Source organism: Chroicocephalus ridibundus, chromosome 2 (assembly GCF_963924245.1).
Source record: "Chroicocephalus ridibundus chromosome 2, bChrRid1.1, whole genome shotgun sequence".
NCBI lineage: Eukaryota > Metazoa > Chordata > Aves > Charadriiformes > Laridae > Chroicocephalus > Chroicocephalus ridibundus.
This window is the reverse complement of record NC_086285.1, coordinates 52,235,769-52,259,066: the sequence shown is the minus strand read 5'-3', so window position 1 is coordinate 52,259,066 and position 23,298 is coordinate 52,235,769. Positions and strand designations below refer to the sequence as shown.

Sequence of the window (23,298 nt, the reverse complement as noted above, 5' to 3'; positions counted from 1 at the left end):
TACAATTTTTCAGTCTTTGGCTACTAAGATTTCATATGTCTTGGGACCTACTTAGCTATTCATTCCATGAAAGCCTATTTTATCCCTTTCACTACTTATGAAATTTACCCTTTCATGCTGGCATCATCCAGGCTATATTTTGTGGGCCAAGTCCAGCCCCGAGGCAACTTCCATCCAGCCTTCTGCCTTTCCCTGCTGAATAGCTCCTTGTTGCTTTAGTAATTGTCTGGCACTTGGATTCTCCCTGTGTTGCTCCTCTTGTGTCCATGTTGAAGGAGCAGAAGGGACTGGATGCATAGGTTGGAAATTACCCCAGTCAGTCACCCCTGGGGATGAGGGTATGCGATTCCAATATGCATGGATGAGGGTATTCCAACATAGTAGGCACTGCCATATTGGAAGAGTAATGGAAAAGGCACCGGTAATACGTGCAGATGCTGCGCTGCATGTCTTTAACTTATTTCTTTTGCATATAAAACAACTCAGGGTTGAGTGGTCTTAGGACATTATTAACTTTTCGTCTGACAAAAAAAAGCCCTATAAGATTTTGGCAGTTAAGAAGATATGGATTATCAAGATACCTTTGATAGATACCAAATTATTCTAAACCTGGAGCTCGGTCTGCATTTTTTTGTAAATGAAAAAAGAACATGTTTCAAAACTTAATACAAATAAGCGTAGAACTGTGTAACTGTCTGATTCAACCGAATGTCCCCAAAGAGCCATCTAAAAGCTACACGTGTAAAAGCATGTAAGGTTTCTAGAATTCTCGAAGAGTAGTAAAAATCTCAGTTGCTGCCTTCTTTTGGATCTTAGAAAGCTGCAACTGTTTTGCTTTAGCTCCTCCCTAAATTACAAACAAAAGCAATCCCTTCATTGCAGTTGAAATTGTCTTTTAATATGAAATATCCAAGAAATGGCTTATCCTTAAGTTAACTAAACTCACTTGCCCTTCTCAAATGGAAGGTAATATTGCATACTTAACTCGTTATCTTATTTTCTACATGTATTATTTGTCCTGAGGACAGTTCATAATGTAATGTGATATTGTGACTGATAGCAAAACAACGCAGAAGACCAAAATTACCATATGTATTGCAACACCCCATCTTAAGGTTACTTATGATGAGCCTTGGTTTTTTACTCTATTTAAAAAATATCATTGTGATAACGCCCTGCATATTTACCTCTTGGTCAGTTGAATAGTTCACAAGTAATTCATTCCAAAAATGGCTTCACTGATTGCTTGCTGATTGACTTCTTGTGCAGTAATGTGCTCTTCAGAATCTGCTCCTTTATAGCTATTGCCAAATATTATTTCACATTTTTGAGTGTATGTTCAAAACACACTGTCAGCTGCTTCACTGGAGTTAGCAGTAAAGCAAGAAGTTTTATGACATCTGTGACTAATATCCCAGGTTGTCTATTGGGAACAAACTTTTTTCTAATGGATTTTTTTTTTTTTTAAGAACTAACTTACTTTTTCTTAAGGCTTTAATGGGATGAGAAAAAAAGCCCCCCCCAAACCACCTCCACCACTTACCAGCAGGATAAGGAACGAAAACCTGCCTTTTTTCTGCTCTGTTCTTATTCTGAGCTTGGGACCAGTTGCAGAAAAAAAAAAAAAGAGGTGTAAGATAGCGATGAAGACAACAACTTACAAGACTTTGCACCAAGGTTTCAGTCTCTGACGTTGCACATCTGTTTCTCTGTCTGTTCTGGTACTTTCACACTTAGTAAGCCCTATCTGCTGTCCCGCTGTCAGCTCTTTGTGGGAATTCATGGTGAGGTTGCTGCTTCATCTGAAAATCAGATGGCTCGGTAGATAACAGGGTTCCTAAAAATGTGGTGTGTGTGGCATTTGCCATTTATTTTGGAAAGACCTGTATAGTGTTTGGCTGCTGAACAGCTGGGAACTTCTCCTTAAGTAGTCGGTCTGCATGGAAACCTGCTGTTTGTATGGATACCTGTTCTTTCAGAAATTAATGTTTCTGAGGGGGAATGGAGAGATTTTCCCCAAAGTTTTCCAAGGGCGGTTTTGTGCATGGCTGTGCTAAAGGCTTTTAAACACTCATATGGGGCACAGAGTCGATGCAGTGAACGCAGCAAAGAAAGATCTCATTTTTCATTCTTTCAGTATCTCCTAATACCATTTGCAACTGTGGTTTTATCATATTCAGATACTTTTCTTGCCAGGAAACTTATGATTCTGCCATACTTTTAGGCAGCCAGCACTGGAAAGTTTACTCATGCAATGCAGTTATGGTAATTCTCAGAGGATGTTTATTATTTGGAAAGCAGAGTTTCATACAGGATGAGGAATTCTTACTACAATTAGTTCTCAAATTAATGTATCACTACTTAATTAGATCCAGATTTGTTGGCCTCCATCTTCTGTATGAGAAATAAATTTCTTTTTTCTTATCTGTGGTGGCATCTGGGGACTTGGACACCCCCTTATATCACTTTAATATCTGTGCACAAAACCACACGTGGATTTGCAAAGTCAGATTAATTTTTTACCTTCCCTGGCCCAGAAGAGAAAGAACGACAAATTTGGATAATGTTCTTGAGAAAGTGTGAAGGTCTGGCATCTCCTGTACTTTTTTATAGAGGGGAAAAAGAATTAGGGAGAGTAAAAGGAGGTAAGGATGAGAGAGTAGAGACCAGCCTTGCATTTTGTTTATTCCCCTTGTTGTTGAAGAGTGAAAATATAAGGGACTGTCTACCTGACTCAACATAGCATAACATGAAAGACTTGCTATTTTTTTAACTGATGTTCTGTGCTGCTGGTCTCCAAAACTAAATGTAAGCATGTAGATATTGATTCTCAATACATTTATGTGTATTCTTTGTTTATTGACATATTTATCTTCATTTTTGGTTAGTTACATTGCCTTTAAGACGAGGTGATCTCACAACGTACATACCTCGTAGACAGGTTATTTTAAGTTCCTAAATCCTTAATGTAAGTAATCTAGTCTTCTGGAGTAGAACACAGTTGGCCATCAGAGATGGAGGCAGAATTGGGTGTAATTCAGATCTGTCACATCGGTTGTGCTAATACAGTCAAGCCAGGTCAAAGTGACATACAGGCTGGCCTGGAGGCGTGAGCTGCTGATGGAGGCACAGCCAAATGTGGGTACCACAGCGTCTTAGTTGGAACCTGGTAAAAGGATCCATGGTTGGTCAAGTGGAATCTCCTCTCTTACTGTGTTTTGGAAGTCTAGCACGCGTCTGAAACACAGTTTGGTTCTCTGGATTTTCTTCCTCTGAAAGAATGGAAAAATTCACTTACAAAGCTTGTGTTCTGTCTCTGCAGGATACGTATTGTAACCAAGATGCTTATATACTGTAGCAATAGTAACTATAAACATTGTTCAATGTGTTCAGTCTCCTTTGGATTATTTTCTTTTTAACCATGGAAGTGTTATTTAAATATCCAGTATTATCTTCCTTGTTGGCCTAATGAATTACCTGCTGTTTGCAATCACTAATTTATAATCAGTCTGGTGGTCTTAATTCACAGACACACACACACACACCCCAAAATATTTGAATGCAGTTTCAGGCTGTGAAAATCCACAGATCATTTTTGTATTTTTGAAAATGTCACTTAAAATATTATGAAAGGAGGGAGAACATCTCATCATTACAATATGCATAGGATATTTGCTAGGAAATTAGCGTAGTGTATGAACAAGCATCAAGTATAAAGACAAAAATCTGCTTAAGTCCTTAGCCCAGTTGGCTTATAGTGAAGCAGCATACGTAGAAGTTAAGCTTTGTGAGAGCTGCTCGTAGCAGCCTCTGGCTACTATGCCTTTGAGATACACTTGCTGTGTGGAGGGCTGGGGCAGGCAGTGACAGCGTGGGGCTTCTTTGTTGGCGCAGAAAGCCTTTTCCATCTTCTCTTCCTCTGGTTGCTTCAGCAGCCAGCCCACTCATCCTGGTGGAGGGTGGCTGGCTCTGGTGGGAAGGGCTGACCCGTGGCATTGGGGACATTGTCAGGAAGGGAACCTGCAGAGCGTGGTGGCACATGGCTGGCCAGAGAGCCTGCTGCCCAAAGGCTGGCAGCACTGATAAGCAATTTGCTGGAGGTGGTGGACCATATTGTCACAACCAGTGTGTTATAAAAGAGCCTTTGCTTGCTGCCCTGTAAAGCTTTGAGGACAGGGAGGATTTCCACGGTGAGAAAAGCAATGTCTCCTCTTAGGACTTGCTCAAGGCTTTGGGCATACCTCCACCTGAATACTTTTTTGTAAGAAGAGGTGAGCAGCAACCGAATCACTGTCTTGGCCAGAGAGAGTTTCCTCTGCGATTTTTGCTCCTGACCGGCTCCCTCCCTCAGAAATCACTTTCCTGTTCCCTGAATGAGTCCAACCACAGGGTTAACGCAGTGCAGAGAACCTGGGAGAGCAAGTAACCCAAGAGATACAGCAGACCAGAAAACAAAGGGATAAATGAAAATGCTGCAAAGATTTCTCATGAGCAAATTCGTTTTTCTGAGTTTCCATACTCTCAGAGCCGTGGGATTTTTGTCAAGTTAGCTGTAGAAAATGACTACGTTAAAAAGGCCCCAAAGAGGGGGGTTTATGACAAAAAGATGTTTCAAATAATTTCAGTGCTTATAGTTAAGGACAGAAGGATATTAATTACTTTGCCTAAAAACAAAGTCCAGAACAGTATAAAGAAGAGAACAAGAAATACCACAAAAGCCAGAATATTCAAAGTCAGCTTAAACCTGTGGAAGTACATTTTGGGGAGTTGAGAGCACATAAAACATTTTATGTTTGCCTTCCAGCATCTCCTCAGATTGCCCATGTGAGATACGTTGATAGCTGTGTTGTTAGGTTTTAAACGTTTTTCAGGTTCTTTTTTCTTCTAAATGGAATGGCTAATAAATACCTGATCTAACATCTGTAAAAATCAGTGAAACTTTTCTGGCAGCTTTCACAGGGCTTTGGGTCAGGTTAATGTATAATTTTGAAAAAGGAGCTATATGAGCCACATTTCTCTCTAATTACATAGCTGGTCAATGGAAATTGTAAACAGTGGCAGTTACATGAGGATCTGCTGTTACTTTGTGGAAAGAACAATTGTCTCTTGACAGCCAGGGGAAACATGGGAGGGAAAATTTGATGGGCAGAAAAGTGATTTCTGCTGATGCACTTCTCTGGGGAGAGAATTCAGGAGTTTCTTAGGCAGTCTTTGAATAGAAAATAGCTGTCTGGTAATCTTGGGCACCTCACTTTTGCAATGGTTACACTTACACACTGCATTTTGGAAAATACTGAATGCTGTTCCTCAGAAAATTTGCCCTTTCCAAGTGTCTTCATGTGGAACATCCAAAGTAGGAAGTTATTCAAAATCACTGGTCAGTTTTTAAAATCTTGCCCATTAAATATATACAATAATGCAGTTAGAAACAGCAAAAAACCTGCAATGCAAATGTGAGACACTGTGTAAATTTTAAGTAATTATGAAGTCATCTGTACTTTAAAAACAAGAGTTATTTTCATATTTGTTATGATTACAGAAATGGTAAAGGAAAATAATTTTTGGCATGTGCAAAACCTCTGAATTCATATTAATTAAGAAAAGCTCACAGAAGACTGTGACTCACTGGCAGTCAATGCATGACGTTGGGCTCTGTGTCAGGAAAACACCCCAAAATTAGGTAGGCATACCTGTTTGCTAAATACTTCAGTTTGTATTTGTGTCAGATACTAAATGGTAAAGCTATTTTTGTCATGTTTTAAGCAGCTTGGGTAGTCTAAACATGTTCAATAGGTCTAGTGACCTTTTCCTGAGTAATGGAAAACTTTCAGCTGTGCCAGTGCAGTATATTTATACCAATATTATTTACAGGTCTTGCCCTCCTTGCTACTCCTTCTTAGAACTGTCCCTGAATGAAAAATAAATGTGTCGGGTTTTTAATACAATTAAAATGGCTATAAATGTTCTTAAAAATAGAAAAGTATTCTTAGCCATGCTTACTTTAGCTGATTGCTATGTCTTCAGCAACTGTTGTTTCTGTGATGGACTAACAGATAATCTGTGAAATGGTTCTGCATTAGATACACCAATCTGTACCCTAAAGCATGTACTCAATAATTTGAAGAGAAAGGTTTTGAAATTCGTGTTCATCTATTAGTTATTTATGTATTTGCAGTCCAGCTGGTTTTTAAGAACATACTGAGGTCTGACAGTTTCTTGTGATGCATCATGGATGTTGCTTACAGAGGATTCCTACAAGCGGTACATGTGGTGACTGCTGAAAGTCCCCCACAAAAGGCAGATAAGTTGTGGGTTACTGGACAGTTGTAATAACAAAATGCACAATAACTCAACAGAGTACCAAAATAAACCGTTTTTGCGAAGAGCAAGTTTAACAGATAGTTTGACCTTTTAATTATTCCCTTTGAATGCTGAGCATGTATCACTTGAATCCTGTCTCCCCAGTCCTGATTTTAGACAGTATTTGTCTTTAACTCATTCAGACACTGAAAACAATGTGATTATTGTTTATTGTGATTATTGTGATTATTGTAACCCTAAAACAATGTGATTGCTTTTGAGACATCTCAGAAAACGATCCCCGAAGGTTGTTCAGCACCTTTGGGCAGGTAGCAGTGTCAAGGATCCAAGTCATAGAATTGAAAATGTCAGGACTAATTGATTAAGCTTGTCTGTTACCAGAAGACATGAGCAGCCATCAATATTCTCTGTTCACCAATGTGTAAGGCTGGGAAGGTCTCTGTGTTGCCATATAACCTGTTCCTGCATCCCGGAGAGACAGACCTATATTTGGGATGTCTCTGACCCTTGGGTTTTCTTACCAGTTCTTGTAAAAGTTGGGGCTTAAGAAGATTCCATGGAAACTTGCAGCACTTACACATAAAGACATTTTCAGAGGATCTCACTTAAACCCTTCTTGCTGAAGTGATGCTGTTTTCTTCCAATGCTACCTTCAGGTAACATGGAGAACAACTGGTGTTCACAGAATCATAGAATGGCTTGGATTGGAAGGGACCTTCAAGATCATGTAGTTCCAAACCCCCCTGCCTTAAGCAGGGACACCTTCCACTAGACCAGGTTGCTCAAAGCCCCATCCAACCCGTCCTTGAACACTTTGAGACATGGAGCATCCACAACTTCTCTGGGCAGCCTGTTCCAGTGTCTCACCACCCTCACAGTAAAGAATTTCTTCCTAATATCTAATCTACATCTACCCTCTTTCCATTTAAAACCAGTGACCCTCATCCTATCACTACACTCCCTCATAAAGAGTCCCTCCCCATCTTTCCTATAGGCCACCTTTAAGTACTGGAAGGCCACTATAAGGTCTCCCTGGAGCCTTCTCTCCTCCAGGCTGAACAGCCCCAACTCTGTCAGACTGTCTTCACAGGAGAGGTGCTCTAGCCCTCTGATCATCTTCATGGCCCTCCTCTGGACTCGCTCCAACAGGTCCACGTCCATCTTATGTTGGGGCCCCAGAGCTGGACGCAGTACTCCAGGTGGGGTCTCACAAGAGCAGAGTAGAGGGGCAGAATCACCTCCCTTGACCTGCTGCCCACACTTCTTTTGCTGCAGCCCAGGATGCAGTTGCAAGCACACATTGCCAGCTCATGTTGAGCCTCTCAACAAACAACACCCCCAAGTCCTCCTCAGGGCTGCTTTCTTTTTTTTAGCTTTTTATATACTGTGTCCTACCTTTGTCTTCCTCTTGTAGACTAAACACCCCCAGTTTCTTCATAGGTCCTGTTTCTTAAACATCACACCATTCTCGCTTTTCTCCAGACTTTTATCCAGTCTGTTTTTCGGTTCCCTTAAGGGCGGATTCCAAAATCAGGAACAGCATTACCACCCTGACCTCATCAGGGCTAAGCAGAACAGAATAAATGACCTCTCTAATTGACCCAGAATTGTAAACTTGCCTTTCTAAATCATTACTGTGTACTGTACCACATCTTAATGGCGATGTGTTCAAAATGCTGTTTGCTTTATAGTCATGGAACAATTAACATTTGCCCCTAATGATGTTGTCTCTCACACAGACATTCCCTTCTTTCCCGTAATTCTTTCACGTTGCATGCTTTCAGTCAGATCCACCTGGACTTTTCACTCACCAACTTTTTGCATTTGAATCCAGTCACTAATTTATGCACTCAGCAAACAATATTACTTTTGATCGATAACTGCAGAAGGACGAATAAAAGACCTGCACAAAGACTTCTGGATGAAATGAAAAAGCTATTTTTACATTGGAGGTGGGGAGGGAGAATGAAGTGCAGTGCCAGGACTTCAGGTTGCATTTATTCCCAGTGAAGTGAATCTCCATCTTTCACAAAGTTTATTTAAAAATAAGCTATACTCAGATCTTTGGATAAAGATGTTAGAAAGTTAAAGTGTACTTAGCTTTCAAACTGTGCTGTCTGATTATCCTAGCTGGCCTGACTTCCAAACTCCCTTGAAAATAGACCTAGTGTTTTTTATTTTTTTACATTGGACAAATATCTGAAAGACCTGAATCATCCCTCTTAAGGAAATCATTGCAGATGGAAGGTGGAAATCATTACATCTTGGGGAAGTAATCTGGTACAAGCGCATATCCTCACAATTTTTTCCAGGGAATATTCCATCATGACAGAAAAGTTTGCTCTATCAGAACAGGGACCTACTCCCCATCTGTTCCAAAGGGTAATCTGTTCCTCAGACTTCTTCACGATTACTTTTTATGCAAGAATGCATACTGAAGAGCAACCAACTGGCCAAGTATATGCATGATGAGATTTACGGTCTCAATGAAGAGCACGATGCATGATGAGATTTACGGTCTCCTGAATTTTGTGTAGTCCCTATTCATGGTATCTGAAGATATTTCTCTGTTTATATACAGAAGTTAAGACGCATGTGAAGGTGCAGTGCCCAATCCTAGCTGAAAAAGTGATGATTATTTTTTATTATTCTTTTATTCCAAATTAAGTGTCTGGAAAAGGAAGATTGTTAAAGCCCAGTTATTTGTGATTAGGGACCTCATTCTGCTATGCCTTTCTCATGTATAAAAGAGATATTATCATACTGGGGCAGAGCTAAGATCCAATTTAATATCTTGTCTATGAGCCTGATTCAAAGAAAACTCCAGATAAATCTAACAATTAGAAGTAAATTTAAAAATAGGAACACATGTATGTCTTTTGTGTTGGTGGGGTTTTTTTCTTTTTGGAGATACTCTCAATCATTGCAACCATGATTTTTCTGGCTCTCTCTACATATTAAATTTCTGCTTCCTTTTTCTTACATACTTCCGAGCTCATGGAGTGCCTTGATATAATTGCACGCTCAAAAGAGCGTCTCAGTTTTGAGCATCCACTCTTGTAATTGAGTTATTTACTTCCCTTCTGTACATAGCACAAAGAGGATGAGAAATATAATAAATAAATGGTAAGTTACCCCTGTCATTTCCCTCCTTATTATTCTGCCCCTCCTAAGGTCTTTACTATACGTTGAGAGGAGAGTCCTGGCCTTCCTCATTCTTTTTGGTCTTCTCTAAGCCCTGCTGTGATTTTCCAGTAACGTTTATTATGATTAACCTACTCAGGGCAGCAAGACCTCACTGTACTGGACTTTTTTACAAACCCAGAACAGGAAAATAATCTCTGACCTCAAGTACATTTTGATATCATGTGGCTCTACTAGTATATACCATATTCCCTAGGAGATGATTCCATTGATTCGTTGGAAAGCATTATGGTATTCTGGCCACATCTTCCCTTCCTTTCCTTTTGAGCTGTGCCGTTGTCCGCCGAGGGCTCCAATTCACGAATACACCATTACTTAGGGAAACACACAGATGCTCTCTATTAAGGACAGCACATCTTTTAGCCCCTTGCATAACACAACTCCCTTAAACACAATGCTTTATTGTTTTCCTGAACTTAAACTTCCATTAGAATGCGTTCTTCTCAGGCGTGCAACTTGGTGGATCAGAGTGATTATTATGGAGTGTCAAATCGCCAAAAAGGGACAGCATGGGAAACAGAATTCTGCTGAAGAACTTAATTTCCCTTAGTATTTGCCAAAGTAGCTAATCTAATTTATGGGAAAATAATTAAAAGAGTAAAACATTGCGTATTTTTTTTATTGAGTTTTGTAATTAAAATCACAAAAATATGTCATCCTTTAGCTGGTGTAGCTTTGATTTTCTAGCTTTTGATTCCTATATTTAAGGTTTTCTTTTTACACAAACTTCATAATTAACAGGACTTAAACTCCCTAATTCTCTCTGCTTCAGAAACTGGTAGTGCTATCAAAGTTCCTCATACACCTTGCTAATTAGATACCTGATACAGGGGGCTTGGTTGCCTTGAAAATAAAAAAAGGCCTTTACAATCTGTGAGTGATTTAAGTCAGACTAAAAAATACTGCTTTTACACAATATCAGGTTACATTTGCTGTCACATGTATTTGCACAAAACTGTATTTGTACAATATACCATAGTCCAGCACCGCTGCCAAACATTTGAGATCAAATATGGTAAATTACTGTTGTTGTTGAGGTCTGATACACCAGAAGAAAAACACAAGTCTTAAATTACCGAAAGCTTCATGGGAAAGAGGAAAGGAGTTCCCAGAAATATACTGAAAAACGAATGCTTCTCAGTTTTGAAATGAGCTCGCCAGAGCTTTCCAAAAGCAGATGAATGTTCTTGACCTGATGAGTGTTTATCAACTGTCTGCGTGTCTGCGCAGCGGATTTGCTCCCTTGAAAATGTTCTTAATCTGAAGAGTTGAGAAGATGAGGTTTTGTAGTCATCCTTCTAGTAAAGGTTCCCATTCTCCCAGTACATCTTTGTTCAATAAAAATGTGTAAAAGATAGTGGTATTGTTAGGAAAATTTTGGGGGGTATGTTACCAAGAGGGTACAAGGGAACTCAAGAATTACATGTTTAGATGTACCTGTCTGTGCACACTAGAACACAGAATTTTGGGTGGATATTTTTAGTGAAATTTCTTCTGCTTAAAAGTGTTTCTAACTTCTTTCACAGTGCTTAAAAATGCCTTTTTACAAACAGAACCGGCAAAGAATTAAATAGTACCTCAAAGGCAGACAGAAGCTTCAAGCTTTCAATTAATCTCAAAAGAGAAGGCAAAGTTAGTTTTGGAATAATTGCAGTGACCTCAACTTGATATCTTAAATACCGTTCCCTGCTGAGTAATACAACATCTCTGATACAAATCATACCTAAAATTTTGATTTTGTTTTTCAACTGCTTTATAATAATGACTAGGTAATATAAGTCCTGGCTAACATGAGGGGGAGTTTTAAGGATACAATAGTTGCAGCTGGGAAAACTGAATCAACAGGTCAAAGCCCTGGATGTATGAAACCCCATATGTCTTTGCAGGAAAGGAAAGTCTGTTTTACAAGAGCCATTGTTCCATTGTTTTTTGAGGCAGGAATTGTGGTTTTGTTCTTTGTTAATACAATGCCTGGCACAGCTGGTTCTTGATCCCTGATTAGTGTCTCTTCAGCGCTACAGCAATCAAAAAATCAATAACAAAAATGGCATTTTAGGGCTCCAGTACTGTAAGTTACTTGTCTAAAGCCACAGAGTGAAATGATGCAGAGCCAGATTTAGCACACCGGGAATTTCTTTTACCCAGCCTCAGCCTCAGACCATTATTTTGCATCTCTCAGCAAAGGACTTTGCTTGATGTGCTTCGATACATCACGCGGGGCTTGGCGTGCTACTGCCAGCACCTCTGCTCCTCTGAGTCACTAGGAAGGCAACTGGGCAGCAAGCAGCTCCTTCCTTCTGGGTTTGACGCTTGCGAGGAAGCTTTCGGAAGTGCAGAAGTAAACCCTGGGAGCCACACGGATGTGTTAAGTGACGAGCAGGCTACCACGCTTCACGACTGACAGCTGGGAAGGGCCTCAGCATAGGGCACTTTTCGGCAGGACTCGGTGCAGACTGAGTACCTGAAACAGAGCTGGTTGCATGGTCTCGTGTCTAGGGACTTTTTTTCAGACGAATATTGAAAAATAATCCATTGTTTTGAATTGCATTCATAACATGCAGAACAATAATCTATTCAGAAGACAAGTCATTAGAGTTTATTGGTTTCAGTCATTTATGAGAGTCCAAGAGTGTGTCTCTGTGGTATCTGGGCTGTCTCCTGGGAGGCACCTCTGACCATCTCCCCAGATTTCAGGAGGGATCTCAGAAGTAGGACGGTATTTAGGTGCACATCCGCTCCTCACAGCACGTCCTCAGTGCAAGTGCTTTGCCTTGTCATTGTGTGGGCACGGTGTTCTGCCCTTGCATTGACTTCAGATGGTGTCTCTTATTTGGAAAAATACTTTCCTTAGGTGGGGAAAAGAGTACTGAACGTAGCGTGTATCCCACCTGTTGGACATGATTACTTACAGCAAAGTCAATTGAATTATTTGCGCAGGATACGGTCCAGTGTTAAGAAATTCTTTAAAGCAGAGGAGCAAAAACCATGTGTGTGTCTTTATGTGCTGGAATTTACCCATTTTCAGGCACAGACAAAGGGAGCATTAAGGACCATGAGAGAGTCCCATTAAGGCCGTAGTGTACAAAGGGTGTGAGGCATAGCACAGGGTAGGGTGGAATAGGATAGGAAAGGAAGGGAAATAATCTCAGTCGGGCAAATAGGGTAATTTGTCCAAGTAACTTCTCCAAATCTGTTTGACGGTGCCCAGTGAACAGGTTGGGGCTTTCTTGAAGTTATGGTTTAAGGAATGATATTATTATAAAAATAATATTAGAGGTGGGCACAGGCTGCAAATATGTTACTTTTTCTGAAAAAACAAACTAATTAAAAATCATTTCCTCTTCTGTTTCTTTGCCAAGACCTATTTTCAGGAGTCTGTGCTTCCCCTTAAGCAGCCAATGAAATCTCAGGCACCTAAAACAAATAGAGGCAGTATACTTGTGACTTGTCCAGTTAAAAAAAAAAAAAAAAAAAAAAAAGAGGAAATGATTTTTAAATATTTTGCTTTAAAATATGCTAGATGATTGTCATTTTTATATTCATGCACATTTTGTTATTAATGTTGGCTGGTAAATAGTTTAAATAGTTCTCTTCATAAAACAACAACTTAACCATTCACCTTTCATATGCAGTTAAACTCAGATCCTGTGTAATCTTAACGTTTCTATGCTTGCTATTTCCAGGACACACACAGGGGCAAATCTCTTTAAAACTTGGATGTGAGTTACATCCGGGTTGAATAATGACAGTGCAAATCACGTTCACTGCTTACCCGGTGCTGCCATGCACAGGGAGTAGAGCCACCCTCTCCACAGTTCTCGCCTTGTGTGCCCGACACCGTAGCTGCTGAGTTCATCCCAGCAGCGCATCAAATCCTACAACTGGTGCCTGTTCCTCATATGTTCGCTTTGCCTCTCCCAGAAACAAAAATGTAGATGGTGGAGCCTCTGGCTCTGCAGAGTGGGTGCTAGAGAGATGCTTGGTGATGAGTTTGATTTGTTTGAATTTTTCTAATTGTTCTTTTCATTGTTGTTTCGTCATGCACATCTTGCTGTCTGCATGGAAGGCGGCAAGTCAAGAAAGTAGGCTTTGTTGCGTTGTGGCCCTCCTTCTGCAAGTATTCAGGCGATCTATTGAAGTCACAGTGGCTTCCATGTGCTGGAAGTTAAATACATGCAGTTGTCAGATTGAAGTTTGAACTGCTGTTTCACTTGAGTAAAGGTGGCACATGTCCCTCATGCAATGATACCAATTCACAGGTTACAAACTGTAGAACAAAAGGTATTTATTCCATGAAATAATTTATAAAGGAAAGGATAAGGAGAAATAAAACATGAAAAAATTATTGTCAAAAATGCAAATAAAACTTCTGTGTGAAATAAGTTTTAAGTAAAGATATAAAATAAAAAGGAAATGTAATTGTTTAAGTTTTATTCCCAGTAGTTTGTAACGCTTCGCTCATATATTGCTTTTTTGTTCTTTCACGAAATGACTTTATTATCACTCAGATATCTCAAAGACATTTATAGGCTCATCTGTAAGGCATTCCCCGTCCCACTTTTATGGGAGCTGCTGGGCAGCCAGCTGAACAGTAGTTGAGTCATTAGAGTCTGGTTGCAAACACACAAGTAAGTGTATTTTTTTAGTGTTCTTGTGAGTAGGTTCTCTGGACTGAGTGTGATATAAAAATTATGTATATCCTTAAGTATGTCCAGGCTTGGGTGTACGTAAGGAACCGGTTTGTATACTTAATTCTTCGGTTGTGTATCACAACTGCGGGGACACTGCCTTTGACTAAGAAAATGGCAGGCGAACTGAGGTTGGTACGAGTCATTGCAGGAGCAGGAATATCTTTAGCTATGGGCAGGAGAATGATTTAGCACGGGGAAGCCAGCGTATAGTCTTGCAGCTCGTCAGCCTCTCTGCGCGAGTCTTGTTAATATGTGGGAAGTTCCCGGTGACTGACTCCCTCACGGAAAGCGGGACAAGCTACCTCCCGTGCTGTGCAAGGTCGTGCATGAGAGGTATCCCCCGGCTTGCCTCGTGTCAGCCTCCTTGTCGCTGTTTACATTCTTCGTCACCGTTCAGTTTGGCCAATGTCGTTTAGCCTGCCTGTGTTTCCACGCATGCTGGATAAATGATCCTCTCAAGAAGTGATGGGAATGTTGCTTAGATGCTTTTAACCATGCTTAGACACTTCACATAGTGCAACCTTTAAATGCCTCTGTGTCAGTGGTGGGTGAAATGATTCCTGTCTGATGCAATTGTATAGTGCGACAATTAAAACTGTAAATTGTTTTGTTGTCAGCCCTATTTTATGTAAACTTTACATCTGTCCCAAAAGAAGGTGAAGAGTGCAAAGAGAAACATGCAGGAGCAGGGGAATACCACGGAGGAGGTCCCCTCTTGCTTTTGTGCATCATATCTTCAATTACATGGATTATGCACTGTTTTCCACCAGCTTCCCGTCTTGCTGACGGCACAGGATGAATACTGTGAGGGGGCAGCATCAGGTTTGTGAAGTGGAAGACGCCACTGTCCAAAGAACACCCAAGCCTTTTTTTTTTTTTTCAGGAAATGAAGGCAGCATCATGAGCAGAGCAAGGAATTAGAGATGGAAAGAGACGCTATTACAGACAGGCAAGATGAAGCTGTCCGAGGGGATTAATACCATCCCTTCCTTTTCTCTAGAGTCACTGCGTAACAGTAGACTGTAGCCAGATCCTTGAGCTGAGATACTCACAAGAAGCCTCTAATAATGAGTGGACAGTTTGGGGGAGGGGGGGTTAGAGAGTGACTCCTGGCTTTCCTTTGCAAAAGGTGCAGAGCACGCCTGAGGATGCTTTGGGTTGTGCTTTGAACAGCTCGTCATCTGATTGATAATGCTAAGTACCCGGGAGAAGTTAGGCCTCTGGTATTTCTGGTTGCATATTCAAAATCAGCTGATAGGTCTGATAGTTTTTAGTTTAGTTTCTCTCTGTTTCTGTCCCCAGTTATAAGGTAAGGATCATACCACCTCCTTTTTATAGGTATGAGAGTAAGGTCACAGTGTTTGTGGTAAACCGAACTACTATAACTAGTAACTAGATGAAAATGTCCATGAAGGTGTTGATCATCTCTCCTCAGAGCAGGGCTTGGTCACTTCATACTCTGTAGAAGATTGTTTCTAAATCCTTATTAACTATCTATTTTGCTGACCTCATCTTCTGGCCTCTCAAGCTCATTGATCTCAAGCTCATTGATCTCCAGACCTCTCCTTATCTCTGCCTTACTGCTCCTCTGCTTTCTCCTTTCACTAGTTCCCTGAGCCTGGTGGTTTCCAGAGACAAACTTTGCCACTAGGAGGGAGAGCCTCTCAGTTCTGCACTTGGGACTATGTACTTCCCCCTTCACCGGCATGTCCCTCTAAGCTACATGGGTTGCCATGGAAGAGCATCTGTGAGGATGGCAGATACCGCATCCAACCAGCACAGGGAAAGGCTCTACCACTTTCACTGAATCTATGCAGCCTATGCAAGCAGGTTTTTTCAAAGGCTTATAACTTCGCCAAATCTGGACAACTTTTAATAAAAACTTTTCCCCTGCCAAATTTCAAGTCCTTTCTCCGAAACATGGAGGCACTAGAGCTTTTTAATGAAACAGTTATTAAAAACTAAAACAAAACTAGGAGTAATAACATGTTTTTCTCTCAGTTGTTCTCAGAAAAGTTGTTCTGTTGTTCTCAGAAATGGCTGAACCGGTTCAGGCTGATTTATTTATTTTGGAAAGAGTCAGCTGAGACAAACTTTCAGCATGGGAAATTTCGGCCCAACTGGTCAGCCTTTCTCAAAGTTTGGCAAAGTTAAATGCAAGTGAAAATGGTCTTACGCTGACAAGTCAAAGGCAAGCTTACTTATCAGCAATGCTCCTTGCTTAGTATAGAAAAAGACTATATATATTAACTGGTGGTTTTTTTTAATGTTTCAGGTTCTTTGAGTATATATTGCTCTACAAAGATGCAGTGATGTTTCAGATCGAACAAGTTACAAAGCTTTGCTCGAAGATTGCTCTGACGGAGCCATGGGATCCATACGATATTCCTGCCAATTCAACTTATGAAGATCAGTACTACATCGGGGGACCTGGAGACGAAATTATGGTACAGGAATGGTCTGACAGAAAACCAGCCAGGAAATGTATGTGCATGCTTTTGTTCCATCTTCATAATAATCATTGTCTTTGCTGCCCAGGGAAAAATAAAATTGTTCATGTTTCACCCCAGCCTTCCATATTTCTATAAAGTTTGCTGGAAGAAATAATAAGTATAACCCATGCACAGCATACCATTTTATTATCAATGCATCTTATTAAGAAAATGTTTCATATCTCAGCAGGATCAAATATGTCCAAGGGACTTGATTGCATTTTGCTATGTATCATACAGATTTTGGCATGGAACAGCATCATTTTCCATCAGAATCCAGCAGCCTGTATCCGAAATTAATCTAGAGAAGAACTGGCAATATAATTTAGGGCATATTCAAACTAGCGTGTATCATATTTCTGCTAAAAGGCATAAAAGAAACAACGCAGGTGTCAGCGTGTGTGTACACACTGCTATCGAATGTTATTGTAAAATACATCCACGACCTGGTTCTGCAGCAATGGGCATCCTTAATACGCACCTAAGTTTTGTTATCCAGTACCTTAGTAAGAAGCGTCTGCTCATGAGGCTTAGTTCTGCACTTGGCAGCTGAACACCTGCATCATAAAAGAAAGTAGGCTGAATTTTCCAAGGTACAGTATGTTAGGTTTTGGATGCATAGCGATTTATTAGCACATTGGCTTCAATTTCGTCTATGGTTTACTGATGACCCAGACAACTATAAAAATAATTTTAAACCCCCTGTGAAATTTATGGCTTTATTCAGCTAATGCAGTACTTATGGTTATGGACACCTAATATACAGGCTGGTTATGAACCTGAGCATTTAGCCAGGGGAAAATATTTCTTTCTTGAAAAAAAAGGAGAAAGAATGAAGTAGAAAAGGAAGGATAAGATCGTTAGACCTCTGTAACTAGGTCGATATATCCTCTGGTATTCTACAAGAAGCAAATTATCACTCACTCCAAGAATTTTGTTTTTAAGATCCAGTGTTTTTGGAACTTCTACGGAACTTAATATCCAGATACCTTCAGTTAACGATGTGTGATTTTTATCCTGTAGTATTTTGTATCTCCAGTGTTTTTCTGTATGATCATTCAGAAGAATGTCTTAAAATTGTCTGCCCATCCACCTTTCAGATAATTTTGGTTTGTATTCTAGAAATTATAATTCAGTTAAAATTATGAAGCTTTCAGTGGATACAGACTACCTTGGTAGCATTATATTTTACCTTATTTTTTTTATTCAAAATTCTGAGAAAAGATTTGTTCACGAAAAGAGTCCTCCACTTGTGGATACTCACACCCAAACTCATTGAGGTCAGAACGGTTGTGGTACACTAAGATGCCTTGGAAAGCTATGTTCAAATGTTGCTCAGCTCGCCACCCTTTTTTTAGATACTGTATGTGCATTTCATGTCACAGCTTACCTATTTCCAGTAATGTGATTGTGGTGCAGCATATCACACAATACTGAAAGGACAGATAGAATGTTTGATAGCTGCTGAGTGGGAGAAAATAAGCCTCCTTGGGACTGGAAAAAATCCATAATAGTCATCACTCAGAGGAACTGATTTATGATCACATTAGGTAGTTTTGTATTTTAACCTCATAAGTTTGCATTATCGAGAGATCTGAAATACATGAACCAACTGGATGAAGTGGTGTATGATGGAAGGGATAAAGAAAGATCACAGAAGAGGTGCGTGGGATAAATAAAAGAGATTTAAAAGTGAGATTTTCAAAGTGAAGGGTGTTCAGAGGAAACTACCTCGATGACTGCAGCAGAGATAGATTAGTGGTGAAAGTAGCAGAGATGGCAGAGGATGAGGGGGGAAAAGGGTGAGACAACACCTCTGAGATAAGCACATTGTGGAATTAAACTGAAGTCTAAAAAAAGATTTGCTACATCACATACATGGAGGTGATCAGCATTGAGTGTAGTCTTGAAATAATTAATGAACTGGTAGAAATGTTTGAGAGGAACATGAATTAAAAAAATTAACATGATAATGATTATATGGATTTTCTGTTACCTTCTGTGGTAAACAGAAGGAATGACTTAAAAGAAGAGACCAAGGGCACTGGCATTGTATCTGGGAGTGTTCCTCTTTCTGAGACAAACCCTCTGTGCTTGAGACAGTAAGATGGAAAAAGATGAAGCAAGGTCATGTTTATTTGGATTAAAGATGTGGTCGGTATCATCAGTTTAAGAATGGCAGTTAAGATTTTAGAAGTCCAAAAGATGTGGAAGCAAGATGCTGTGGCTATCACTTCTGGTGCACAGGAGTCCGCACCGCAGCAGAAGACAAATGCTTCTTAGGGTAGGTGACTGCAGAACTTTCTGTGCACAGGAAGGAATCGGATGTCCCAGGGACTAAGTGTTTTAGAGTGTCAAAGGCCACGTTGAGGACCAACATTGTGAAATGGACCACAGGTTTTCAGTAATCACATCTTTCAAGTTGTCAGGAACAGAGTGTAAGGTGAAATGTTCCCGTGCTACCCAAGCTGATGGCGCCAAAATTTGCCTGCTGGGAGAACAGGGCATTTCATTGCTTTACTGGTGAAGTGAGTAAGTGCTGACATGAAATGAGTGATGAGGGAAGTCAGACGGTCCTTTAGTAGAGGTATACGTGAAAGGTGACATACCGATGCCATGACAGTATCATTGTTTTACATGTGCCTGACACCAACATGTTCAGGTTTAAGAATCATTGCAGTGTCCAAATTATACCAGTTGTATGGCCTTTCGTGGTGTTGCCATGCATATGGACAGAACTACGGGCAGTTTTTGGACTGACATCATCGTGACACATTCGCTCATTCTTGCCATCTAAAATAACTGCATTTCTGCTTGGTTACAGTGGAATCCTGGGTCGGTGTTTACACAGTCAAAGACTGTTACCCAGTACAGGAAACCTATACGAAGAACTACAGCGTGACAACCTCCACTCGCTTTTTTGATCTGCAGATGGGCATTGCCGACCCCTCGGTGTTTACCCCACCCAGCACCTGCCAGACAGCCCAGCTGAGGAAGATGAAAGATGAATGCTGATTATGGACACTGGCTGCCCCGGGCAAACAAATATTAGCCAAAAGGATGGTTATTAATAGCCAGCTGCTGACGTCTAACCTGATTTTTCAAGCTTATTGTTGCTCTTTTGGGAATTGTAAGTTTTCACTTGAAAGAGAACATAAACATTTAACTGAGTAAAATATGTAACACAAAAGATCTCTTTCATCACATTAATCTGTTCAGTGATGCACTTGCAGTATTATATAGTTACCACAGATAATATTTATAGGTACTATTTATTTAAGCTGTGGCTGATTTTCCTTTTGCAAAGGTTTCATTATTTATTTTTTTCAAGAAGACAAAGCATAAGCAGACTGCAATAATGGCAACATCAAGAAGGAAAAGCTAGATTTTGCTGTTGTTACTTCTGGGGACTTGAGGGAAGGGGAGATATGTCCTGGGTAAGACCTCATCCCTAACCAAAAAATACCCCATTTTAAACAACGTACATCAAAAGTATGGAAACTCATTCTCTTGGTTTTGTTTTTCTTTGTGGGTTTTTTTTTGTTTTCCTTTCTGCCCTTCAGGAAGCTGATGTTTGAACTGATTTTCTCCTTCTGAAAGCCAAGTGGAGTAGCTCGAACTGATTTTTTTTTCCCTTCTGAAAGGAAAGTGGAGTAGCTCTATTCATGTAGTGCTAACTGACGTGCAAAAAATCCTTTTCTGTTTCTTGAGAGGATGATGTGAAAGGAAGGGAAGGAGGGAGAGGGACATCCCCCCAAAAAGCAAGCCAAAGTTTTCTTGCATTTGCTACACTTTGAAGTATTCCAGTAGGGTGCAATGAGATATTTTTCAGTCATATTTTACTATAGCACCCACTTTTTAAGGCAATACTAGTTTTAACCTATGCAAAGAGATTAAGAGGTACTGCGCTCTAAATAGCTTTAATATTTCCCAACTCTTTTCGAAAGTCTTCCCTTACTCAAAGAGTATGAAAACACCTTTATAATTCCAGGTAGAAGTGAAAAAAAGCTGTTCTTAATAAATAATTAGTAAAAGCTAAAATCAGCGTTTACGCAGTGCCTGGCTATCTGGACAGAGTGACAGACAGAGCTGCGTGAGCCGGGTGGGAAGGTGGGAGGAGGAATGGGAGAGGATTTAGCTGTGTTCTGTCTGGCGTGACTGCAAGGCGCTGCGATCTAAGCAGAAATGACGATCTTGCTTTCTTTTGCACCCGCCCCATTGATGCCTGCCGTATCTGCTGTTCAGCCGGCATTTCAAACCTTAGCATCTCCACATCCTTTTCTGGTGGGCAGGGTGAAAGTTTCCTCAAGGGAAAGAAATAACTAACCAAAACAAGCACAGGAAGCGCACATATTTTGCTTTAGAAAATTCAAACCAAATCTTCATGCACCTTCAGGCCCTCAGAAGCGTGGAATGGTGATGGGTTTTGCACTTTTGCCAAATGAAATTAATTGGTTTGTTCTGTAAGTCTAGGCATGCATTTTATTTATTATTTGCAAATTCGTTTAAAACCAGATTCTTGTCCTCTTACACATGTTGGGTAGCAGTTCGCTCCAGACATTGTCTGGCTGAAAACAGTGCAACGCAGGGCAGTTTGGTGTGGTTTTGGGTGGAGTTATCAAGTTCTATTGCTTCTTCAGTGGCTGCTGGACTCTGTCCCCACAAACAGATTTATTTTTCAGGACAACTTTTAGTGAAGAGAAATTATCCAATTTGACAGTGATAGGAAGCCCCGCGTAAATAGGGTACGTAATTTACTGGCGAATAGTACCATGTCTGACAGAAAGCTGAAAGCTTGCACCATTTCTGGAGGAGAGATGCTGGGCAGGCTTCTAGTGCTTTGTATGCTCATAGCTTTTTGTACATAAGCAAGTGGTACAGTGGTTATTTTGCTTTCACAGTTGTGGTCAGAATGGCATTTTACTTTGCCTCGTACCTAATGAAAGCATATACACATGCCTGCTAAAATGTAGGTAGTTCATTAAGAATTTTCTCTCGGACATGACCATTTCACTGAAACATCCTAGTGGAAAGAAGGATTGGGTTTCCTTGATTTTAGAGTGCATTTAGCCTGTACTCGCCTTCTGTATTTTTTGTGACAACCTAAATGTTAACTGCATATTGTTCTCATTAGGGCAATGATTAACATGCATTTCTTAATATGTGTCTTGTTAGAATCTGGAAAATATAATAAATCTGGCTAGCAAACATGCAGCTGTGGTACTGTATCGTTTGGGATGACTTTGTTGTGGTACAGCAGATAGATGAGTAATCAGGGTGTTTGGATTATGTTTCGCTGACAGTGATATCATTTCTAGCAATAACATTAAATGTTCCTTTAAATATTAATTTGCAAAAGTCTGGTACACAGAAGTGCTTTAAAAATGTTGCCCTGACATACAGGGCAATTTTACATGGCTAACTACGTACCTCTAAAACAATGCTGTTGTCTTCATATTTATGCTCTGCAAATTCAATAAAGAGAGTTGTCAAAGAGATGTCAATCAAAAAATTTTTGGATTATGTGTTTTAAATTAGCCACAAACCAAGTATGAAGCAGAAAATGCATGTGCCTGGTTTGTTATCTTTGTTATCGTTTGCTGTGGTTTGTTATCATGTACCACAAGGGACGTTTGGTCTTTATACGACTATGCCAATGACTCAATAAGAATGAGCATAAAAGGACTTTAAAGCAGCCATATAATGTGCTGCCACAGTACAGTAAATATGGGGCTTTGATATGTCTCATGGTCTGGGGAATTTGTTTGAAAAATTAATAATAAATTGGTATGTACATGAGGTACATTGTATTCTACTGGGTAACAGTGACAGTACCTTGGAGCTGGATGGTCTGTGAGACAAAGCTGGTTTTGTGAGATTTCCAGCGTTTCTTGGTTTCATTGGGGCCAGAAATAGTGCAAACATAGACCTGCCTGCCATATTTTTGTATTTCTGCTTGGAGGCTTCGCTGAAAGCAGGATGTGTAGAAACACAACATTGTTTTATTTAAAGTTAACCAAACATTCCTGAACCTCAAAACAGGTTTAGTTTGAGTTTGGGGAGGAGATCCGGGCATTTGGTTCAGTTCCTATTTTAACAGTTTGCTTAACTCTAGTATTAGGGCCAGATTTCGCTGCCTCAAGCCATCCATGCTGCACACCATGGAAGTGCTGCCATTTACCAGGGCATGCCAACTTTATGGAAGAATGTAGGAAGAAGTACAGTAATCCATAGTCAAAGTGAATTTTGGTCAAGAAGTCTCTAAACAATACAATATTCTTCTATTGGGATACTCTAATGACATTAGTGTGTGTTTTCCACCTTGAAGTTCATTTCATTCCAGTGCTCACTCTTTTCCTACCACCCTTTACTTCCTAATATCAGTGGACTTCGCTTCCAAACCGGCATTTACAACCCTCACTTGCATTTATTTCAGTACGATTTCAGCACCTAAATATCTGATGGATCTGATGTGGACATAACCTCTGTAATTTTGCCAGCAGTCTTATCTCAAGTGGAAGAGCGGTGCCAGCCGTAACCAAATGTGAACGACTGAACTACATGTAGGTGACTGAAAGTGAGAGCAGCAT

At 40.2% G+C, this 23,298-nt stretch overlaps 1 protein-coding gene across 1 annotated transcript in view; it reads left to right on the top strand.

Annotated features, from left to right (window-relative positions):
- The window catches only part of EPDR1 (ependymin related 1), a 33,236-nt gene extending 11,314 nt beyond the window's left edge, over positions 1-21,922 (top strand). Inside the window, exons 2-3 of the mRNA XM_063325493.1 lie at positions 16,492-16,700; positions 19,533-21,922. Coding sequence (XP_063181563.1) covers positions 16,492-16,700; positions 19,533-19,723 — 400 coding nt within the window. The 3' untranslated portion in view covers positions 19,724-21,922. The remainder of the gene's footprint in view (positions 1-16,491; positions 16,701-19,532) is intronic.
- The last annotated feature ends 1,376 nt before the right edge of the window (positions 21,923-23,298 follow it).